Source organism: Liolophura sinensis, chromosome 8 (assembly GCF_032854445.1).
Source record: "Liolophura sinensis isolate JHLJ2023 chromosome 8, CUHK_Ljap_v2, whole genome shotgun sequence".
Lineage (NCBI taxonomy): Eukaryota > Metazoa > Mollusca > Polyplacophora > Chitonida > Chitonidae > Liolophura > Liolophura sinensis.
Window position 1 is genome coordinate 46,155,335 of NC_088302.1, and position 10,207 is coordinate 46,165,541.

Here is a 10,207-nt window from a genome sequence, read left to right on the forward strand (position 1 = left end):
CAATTTGAGTTGTTTGGTGTAAACTATTTGTGATACCCTATTTTATCATTTTATCCGGCAATTATGTCCCAACGATATAGCTGCATACTTTGTGTACTCCAGTCCATGTTGAGGTATACACGAAAATCGGTCGTATATAATGGATATGGGAGAGCTTGGTAAATAAGGGTACCGATAAGCCGTCACAAATATCTATATGCGAGTATGTTTGTAACTGTTTATGGCTGTTTAGCTTATTTGGTAAAAGTAAAGGTGTGTCACAACGTTCATTGTGTTGTAAATACTGAACTCAATGGTCAAGTGTACCACTGTGTGAACAGTGTATATGTAGGACATAGTTGTTCTATACGACCCAGGTTGAGCCTAATTTCTCCGGCATGCATGACTCCTAGGCCTGGTGTCCTCGGATACTTGATACAATGTGTAAGCTCGCGACACCACATTAAGGCGTTCGCCAAACAATACAGTCACACTTGACACAGTAACTTAGCATTGTGAGTGAAGATGTAGGCAACGATAAGGTCAATATTGCTAATTTATGGACACTCACGCTGAAAAGTATACATGTGGTGAGATTGACTCAGTGTAGAATAAATATTTAAAGTTTATAGTCCTGAATGATTTACGCACATGTACCTTTCCATTGTGGCGACAAATTTTCTATTCTTCAACAGAGTGAAACGGTGTTAGACCTGAGGAAATATATAGGTAGAGAATGGGTATATGTCTTTGAAACACAACAGTCAATAGCCTTTGGACATTACGAATTTAGCCCTCGTCCCGTTCTGCTATTACCATGTTCATAGTATTGTCTCAGTGTGGTTTTATTACGAACGTTCAGGAAAATGTTCTGGGCCCAGTTGTTAAAAAGTGTATTAGCTAAAACTGGTGTTAAGTCGATTTTATAATTAAGATTTTTAGACAAATTCAGCAGCCAATTCAGCACACCAAAGTCTAAAGTATAACTGCAGCAGGAGCATCCCTGGCTCATTTGGTTAGCGCGCTAGCGCAGCGTAGTGGCTAAAGAGCCTGTGAGTTCAAGTCCAGCTCATGCTGGCTTTCTCTCCGGCCGTAAGTGGGGAAGGTCTGTCATCAACCTGCGGATGGTCGTGGGTTTCCCCCGGGTTCTCCCCGGTTTCCTCCCACCATAATGCTGGTCGCCGTCATATAAGGGAAATGTTCTTGAGTACGACGTAAAACACCAAACCAATAAATAAAGCTCAGTTTAATATAATGTTTGTCAATTATTTTTGGGGTAAGTACAAAACTGAGGACTTGGTTTAAAGTTAAATCTGGTATTAAGTCTACGAACAGTTTTGAAGCTTAAGCTTCATGTTCAGTGTTTTGTGGAATTTGACAGAAGTTGATTTTGTTTTACAGAATGAATGAATGAATGATTATGGTTTACAGTCACGAGGGCAATATATTGGTATGAAGATAACAATATTCAAAACGAAATATGTCAGAATGTGAATACCACATTTATAATGAAGAAAAACCATCAAACCAAACAAACATTTGAATAATATAAAGAATCTATACGTAACGGTATACCCCAGTGATCTTCACATAGTGAATGACTGCGATGGTTTCGTTCATTATTTAGTAAACATTAAGATTTGGTTTGCTATGAATGTAATATTCTTTACACGGGCTTTCGATTTCATTTTACTGGAAGTTTAGATAACACAAAGAAAGGATTTTCACGTGACTATAATGGTACCAGTGAATAAAACTGATCTCCCCTGAACCATGCGGACATTGTGAGAATATTACAGACTGCAGTGCAGTTAAATTGCACTGGTTCATGTATCATGCTTGCGTACAACTCACACTGTTCTGCCACTGACACACTGCTTATTCATAAACACAGCCTATGTTCTTACATGCCCTTATACAAGTTTGATTTGCTGCGCCATTCATACACTGTTACAGGGAAGTTCACGTGGGCTCCTAGATAGCACTACATATTTCCATTTTTTTTTAAAGTCGATTTCATCTTGGTCCGCAGTCAGCCGTTCAAATTACAAAATAAGATCAAATTAAGTTACCTCTCCAGTCTTATGATATTGGCAGATGTCAACACTAGAATCTGCGCTGTATCCAAATAGTCTAATCCTAATCACCATAATACTGTCATTGTATAAATGGTTGTCATTAATTCAACATTATCCAGATTTATCTCTCTTTACTGATTTACGCAATAAACCGTTCTTTCAGTTCCGCCATTCAGAATTTTGTAATTATTAGATGTAGTTGTGAAGGCCATTTTTGCAACCGATTTTGATACCAACAGTCGCGTAGAACGGAGTTCTATTGTTAAAACATTGTTAATTGATTAATGTGTAAAAAATTTCAGTGGGAATTCCCTTCCCCTTATCGAATAATCTGTCTTATCTTTCACAGTATAAACAAGCGAGGATTTAGCCGTAATAAAGGCATTCCAAACATCGTCCTATTGTATGAATGGATTACCCCAAGCTTCACTATGTGAGCGTTCCATGGGGGTGTTAAGAGCATGCTGATACGCATCAGGCTAGACTGTGGAAGAAATGGACATGACACTTTGTTCATCGTGACAATGAGTTCTTGACATGACAATAACGGCCGATGAGAACACTACGCCTGCTGAACGAAATCGGCTCTACTCAGTGTTATTTGATTCGAAAAATAGAACGGAGTCATTTAGGTTGTTGTTTGTATTGAAGTAGGGCGTATACTACTACATGAAGTGTTCTTATATCAGGTGTACATTGCCTTGAACATACTTAGATAAACATGCATTTGCATGCAGTTCAATCTTGTGTATTATATGATTAGTGTATAACTGTGGTTCTCAATAATACATTTTACAATTTTCTGGTACACCTTCCATGGCGAAGCTCTATTTCAAGTGTTTTGTAAGTTGCAGTTGCTCTTCATGCTTTGTACTTTTGTGGCAAGTGTCCGTACGTGTACTTGCTTGACTGAATGTGTGGGTGTACATATATGATCGACGCAGTGGTAAACAGCTCTGTAGTAGCTTGGGTCCACATTTGAATGACTGATGACAAGTCTTTTGCTTGGAACCTGTCATAGAAAGACTGACAGATCGATATTTGATAGCCCCCTAACTGTCAGTTGTATTGATTTAAATCAAGATTTAATATAAATGTGTTCATTTGTAGATTTGCGCTGGCTTTGATGTCGTGGAAAATTTACTTTCATGTTTTCTGCAAACAACGCATGATTTTTTGAAGAAAAATTTATCCACAAACCACGTTGAATCTTTATACTAAACCGTTCCGAAAGGCAATCCAATAAAGCCACACAAAAATATGTTAAGATGTTACAATAAAGCTGAAACAAGTGGTACATGTATATTTTACTCCAGTGTGCAGATAATTGGATTCCCTTTTGTGTTTTGCTTCCTACGTTTCATACAACTGTTAACGTTATGTGTACAGCCACTGTGATTTTCATTGATAAAAATGTACACTGACATGTCTCAGCTGAAGGCATTCTTTGGCCAATCATATTGTAACAATTTTCGTACTTCTGAACGATAGCTCGGAACGATAAGCCTGCTGTTTCCAGCTTTATAGGCCAAGCTCATTTGATTTGAGCAGCAAGGTCCGGTCTGTCAAAGATGATAGCTCACTAATACACTTGCGGCTCCCTTAACTTCCACAAAACCTAGGATTTGATAACTTTATATACTTTTGTTTGTTTGTAGCTAATATTTTCATTTCCCTTTAACTATCACTTAGACGAGTTCAGCCACTTTTATAGTAGTCTCTTTTTTATATGGGTTATGTATGGTAATATACTCCAGATACAGCGTGTCTGGGTTTACCTCCACTTGGCACTGGCTCTCTATTTTGTGTATATGACAACAGGATTTATGGTGAATGGCCTTTATTGTTGATGATTGGGGCTGAGGTACAACACGTGGAACACTTAAAAATACACGAATACGTGAACCTTACATCTACATGCATACATCTATTAACACACTGGCTCAAAAGGTTGACAAAGTATGATGCATGATTTATGTTTCTTCGTTAAGTGTTTGGAGACAGTCCATGCCACCATGTAGAGCGACTTGCAAAGTGCATGTCCGTTGAGAATATTTGTCTACCTAAAGATTTCGTGCCTGCGATTACAACCCACGCTACAGTTGGGGGCCATTTTTATCCCCGTTCCGGAAAACGTTTATACCGTGTAACAGATTTAATTGTGTTACGCTATGAAATACCTCCCACGCATTTGTTGTTAGCGAGATGAATTCTTTTTATACTACAGACGGTTTTGTGGCCGCATCAGATTTTTCTATTGATGAAAAGTGCTAAAGACGGCCGCAATGCGCATATTGTTGAAATATTGTTAAATGATTATTTTTTTTAAAGAATTTCAGTGAGAATTCCCTTCCTCTTATCGGATAATTTGTCTTATCTTGCACAGTATAAGCAAGTGAGGATTTAGCTGTAATAAAGGCATTCCAATTATCGCCCTATTGTATGAATGGATTACCCCAAGCTTCACTATGTGAGCATTCCATGGGGGTGTTAATAGCATGATGATACGCATGTGCATTATATCAGACTAGACTGTGGAAGAAATGGACATGACATTGTGTACATCGTGACAATGAGTTCTTAATAACGTTCGACGAGAACACTGAATGACATCGGCTCTCCTCATTGTTGATTCGAAAAATGAACAACGACTGACCGCGTTACGATTAGCAGCTCAGTGCATATCGTTGACTGACCTGCCCGTATGCATACATTACCTGGCAGCTTGCCAATGTCTTGAGATGTGCTTGGGTGTTTTCAGACGAAATCCCTGGGTCTGTGGAGTGTTAATATACTAAGGGTCACAGCAGATTAAGCTTAGGAGCGATCCGTGGTAAACTCATTAGTCACTGCAGCTAGACAGATCAGAGATCGCTGATCGATTACCTGAGCCGCCTTTGTCAGCGGTATTGTAACATAGCCAGTCAGATAGCTGTTTGCTGTTGAGAGTGTTGTAAACCTGAATAGGAAGACATGTTTAGGCCAGTTGTGCCGCGTTTTCGCGAGGCTATATAAACTAACGGTGTCTATGTAAAGGCGATTAATGCTTTGTGTGCTGGAGTGGAAGCGATTCCTTCAGAGACGACCTTAGCCCGTATATTTAGACTGGCGTGGATAACAGATAATCCAGTGTCATCATGGTGGAACAGTACTGATTAGGAGGTATGTGTATGTACACGGATGAAAATAGCTGCATCTGTTATAATTCTTGCAAAATACTCCTTTTAAATTTAGACGTTCTTGAGAGATGTCTTTTTAAATTTTGGACAAAGTTTGTTTGAGAATGGTGTCATAATCTTTTACGTTATGTTCGCTTTACACGAAAAACTCCAAATTTAGACGAATTATTGTATTTTTAATATACAAAGAAGTAAAAATGCTGAGTTGCATCCTCTCTTCTATAAACTATACAATCTGTGTTTTTATACTGACTCAGTTTTCCTGCGGCTCCACGTGGTCTCCCCCCCCCGGGCTCTGCCTGGTTTCCTCCCACCATAATGCGTTCATCGTATAGATGAAATGTTGTTGAGTACGGCGTGAAATCCCTATCAAATATATAAAGAAATTAATCAGTTTTGACGTTACAAACAATTTATTGGACAAAGAAACCCAGAAGTTTACTTTAGCCAATTAACAGTACATGGCAGGTTGCGGCAAATCCACTGTACACAAAGAGATCCAAATCGCCCTAAAACCACCCGCTGCGCTGCGATGCGATGGAATGATACTACGATGGTACGGTCACGGTCAACCATCTTCCATACAGCAGTGTCTGTGCTCTAAGTGTTTTACGAGTACATGTATAACCCCAAAACGTAAGACGTAATACAAGAAAGAACGAAAGAGTACCAGGCTTTGGACCGCTTTGTTTAATATGGAGAGGGATTTTGACGAGTTTCAGATTCTGAATGATGATAGTTTATTGATATACATTGTGCGAATTGTATATCATTTTGAAGTGTATGTTTAATTGAACGGAACCAACTTCACTTCGTATTTGTTTTCACATTCGAAGGTGCTTATATTGCACGTGTTCGGAGAAAGATCTGAACACAACAGGACTTACATCTAAGACCCCGACTTGAAGTTTCACACGTCTGCGCTAAACAACCGCAAACGGCTCTGACATCAATTTTACAATTTACCACCTAACAGTCGCTGACTAATAGCTTTACATACGCCCCAACCTTAGTAAACTTGATGACCTCTGAGTGGACATTTCACGACACTAATGTTAAGCGTCAAGAGCACATCTGACCTATAACAAATCCGATTCATAAAATAGGCAGGTTGATATGTTGGGATGTAACTCTATACCTCCTTAAGCTTGGGGTCACTTAGGGTCCACTCACTGGGTCAACAGGGTGAACGTGCGTTACAAGTTCGATGAAAATTGCTTAAAGAGTTCAAGAGATATCGTGTTGACGAGTGTATCATTAATAATACTTGAATGGCCCAACTGACCTTGAAACAATTGACCCAAGGTCACAAGATATTCCCTATTTCAATATGCACATCTGGTATACGTTTGGTAAATCTGGCTACAAGCGCCCAGATGATGAACGTTTACAAAAGATGGACGGCTGAGGGAGAAGAATGAAATCTCACTATTATCAGTTATATGACAAATCATAAGAGATTGTAAGAACAAAATATTTTCAAATATTTGTCTAACCTAAGAATTAACGACCACAGGCAATATGCAAAGTGATGTGAAAGTAAAAGCGTATTTTCTTTTCTGCAGGAAAATCGGCTCGGTACTGAAAAGAACCTCCACACGTTTTTCACGGAGTGTCAGATCTTATCATGGAAGGCTTACATACCGTCACTTCTCTGCCTCAAAGTGTCATACAGTGTGGGCTGTGTAAAGAAACCATCACCAAGCCTCGGGTTCTGCCATGTTTACATTCTTTCTGTCACGGTTGTCTTCGAGACTACATTGATGGCCAAAGTAACGGTTCGAATGGAAAGTATGAAAAGCGTGGGAGGTTGAATATAGTTACATGTCCAGAATGCCCCGTGCACATTTCTCTGCAATCAGGCACAGAGCTTATTCCAGAGGTAAAGGGCACCGATGCGTTTGTCCAGTGCTTCCCAGAAAATACTTTCCTTGAAAGGATGGTGACAACAGTATGGTCCTTAAACAAAGAAAACAAAAATTGTGATATTTGTTTGAGAATTGGGAGATGCGCAGATGCGGCGGTGAATTGGTGCTGTGACTGTTACGAGGCCCTGTGTGAATCGTGTAGCGGAGTTCATCAAGGTACGGGAGTGACATCAGAGCATGACGTTATCTCGATTGCCCAAGCTCGACAAAAGCCCTTGGCATTGCTGCTGAACAAAGAGCGTGATGTAAGCTGCAAACATCACCAAGGAGAAATTTTAAAGCTTTTTTGTCAGAGCTGCAGTGTAACGCTGTGTGCACAATGTGTCACTGGAGAACACAAGCTTTGTGGAAAGTGCGTGACAATTGGTGACGCTTACACAAACCACGAAGACGAGCTAGATGCACTTTGTGGAAAACTAGAAACGGTGCATAGGTTTGTCACAGAAGCCAAAAATGTTCTGACCGAGGAAAGGGAGAGTTTTGATGATAGAGTTGAGAAGATTCGCGAAGAAATCCAAGCCATGAGCAGAAACTTATGTCAAAGAATACAGGAAAGTGAAGAAAAACTACTAGCTGAACTAGATAGATGGCGTTTGGAAACGGAACCGGAAATTAATTTGGGTATAACAAAAATGATAGAATATGGCAACCAGGTTCAGAAGACCCGTGAAATTGTCGAGACTTTGTTGCATTACGGCTGTGAAGCTGAAATCATGACGTCACTCAATTCCATCCGGGATCAAACTGCGCAAACCGAAACTTCCGCTTATCAGAACGTGGCTACATGTAACAAGCGACCAGACATTAGTTTTAGTCAGTCAAAGGTAACTGCTGATTTTGCTGCAGACTTTGAAACGCTCGGAGAAATTCGGTATAATGAAGGTGTGTCTGACAACAGCTGTGACCAGCTCAGCACTTGGGGGATAGCCTGTGTGAGCCGGGACGACATGATTGTGGTGGACGGTACCAACAAGGCGCTTCACAAATTCCGCAGGGGTGGCAGCCTCATTGACCAGATCGCCTTCAGTGACGAGCCCCGTGACGTCACACATATGGGACAAGGTGACATCGCTGTTACAATGAACCGGAAACAGGTTATGTTTCTGGGCACAACGGGAAAGTTAAAACTAAAGCAAACAGTCAAAACACAAAAAAGTTATCACGGTATTTCGGCTCTCGCTTGCGACAAGCTCGTCGTGAGTTACCTCGGAAGTGGAAAATCCGTAGATATCATCTCTCTGGAAGGTGTGATCGAGAGAACTCTGTCTATGGACGAGCATGGAGCGCCATTATTCTTTGACCCGCGTTACCTAGCGACAACAAAGGGAGACACTCAGCTGATATTGGTGTCTGACTTCCGAAAACAGAGCATCATTTGTTTGAATTCAGATGGACAAGTGAAGTTTAAATTTCAGTCGACAAACGGACACAGGACTCTCAAGCCTTTGGGAATTTGTTCGGATCGTTTTGGTAACATTTTTGTGGCAGATTACAGTCGAGATGAAATTGCTCTGCTGAGTAAGGATGGGAAATACCAGCGTTCTGTGGTTACAAGAGAGGATGAGATGGACAGGCCCGTGGCCGTGGATATCAGCAGGGATGGCCGACTAGTGATTGTACAAAACGATGGGATGGTCAGAGTGTTCAGCTATTGATATAAGCAGAAATAGTCCACTAGTGAATGAACAAAACGATGTCATGGTCAGAGTGTTCAGCTATTGATATCAGCAGGAATGGTCCACTAGTGAATGAACAAAACGATGTCATGGTCAGAGTGTTCAGCTATTGATATCAGCAGGAATGGTCCACTAGTGAATAAACAAAACGATGTCATGGTCAGAGTGTTCAGCTATTGATATCAGCAGGGATGGGTACGGCATTGGTATTTTCGATTGCTGGTTCGGGCATGTAGTTTGTCGGAAAATGTACTCAACTCAGGATCACTGACACTGAAATTGGTGATAAACATTAACAAAAGTTTAAGCTTATCCGACAACATATCAAAGACATGAACTGGACAGACCTGTGAAAAGCTGATATTAGACATCATGACTAAGCTACATGTGTATTGTCATAAAAGATACAAGAGATAAACCAAATTTCATTTCTTCGTATTGGATTTTAATATTTGTCAGTACATATAATGGGAATGCCTTATATAGATAAATTTAAACTAACAACTGCTGTTGATTTTGTGGTGCCGAAGAGTTTGAATAATATGAGACGACGGTTTTATGTTTGTATGCAGAGTTTAATAAGGCAAAATTTGGCAAAGTCTTGGACCAAAAGGTAGTGACTCCTGATATCTGGATGAGACAGCTAGAAGATGAGGATTTACTGCATGGTTGAACTATCAGCATCAGACCCGAAACCGGGGGAAACCCACGACTATCCCCAGGTTGCTGACAGACTTTCACACGTACGACCAGAAAGGAATCAGGAATCCAGCAGGAAGTAGACTTGAATTCACAGCAACCGCATTGGTGAGAGGCTCCTGGGTCATTCTGCAGCGCCTGCGTGCTTTCCACGTCGACTACCTCGGCTTCATCAGTGGTTTAAGACAGCTTTCAAGCAACCAACCAGTGAAATCATAAAGCGCAAAATTGATTTCGTCATTACATGGAAATTAATATTCCCGTTTTATGGCGTTAAAAAAGATTCCGCAGGGCTTAAAATGAAATTCTGACATTCTGACAATAGTCCAGTTCTATCCTGATTTGTGCCCGTCCCTGAACCTGGCGCTGTCGACCTAAAATACCACGTCGTCATTGGAAGGACGCGTCCTCGATCGTATCGCTACATCTACATGAACACATATGAAGTGTAGCTATATACACGACAAGACTTTCTCGTCATACAAGAATTTCTGGTCAGAGTATTGCACGTTTTTATTTTCTTAGCCAGAAAGTTATATCCTCTAATAAAAGCTAAATTTTGGAAAAATAAGTGTTGTATTTTATGCATACAAGAGTTCAACTTGAACCAACAAAGCAGACTGGAATGAGGATTAAACAACATCATCATGTCCTGGCAAATGCAGGCT

General features: G+C 40.4%; 1 protein-coding gene across 1 annotated transcript; it reads left to right on the forward strand.

Annotated features, from left to right (window-relative positions):
• The first annotated feature begins 6,863 nt into the window (after positions 1–6,863).
• LOC135473591 (tripartite motif-containing protein 2-like) lies at positions 6,864–8,862 on the forward strand. The gene has a single exon (XM_064753450.1). It carries the CDS (start codon positions 6,864–6,866, stop codon positions 8,817–8,819), a length of 1,956 nt encoding a protein of 651 aa, XP_064609520.1. The 3' UTR covers positions 8,820–8,862.
• The last annotated feature ends 1,345 nt before the right edge of the window (positions 8,863–10,207 follow it).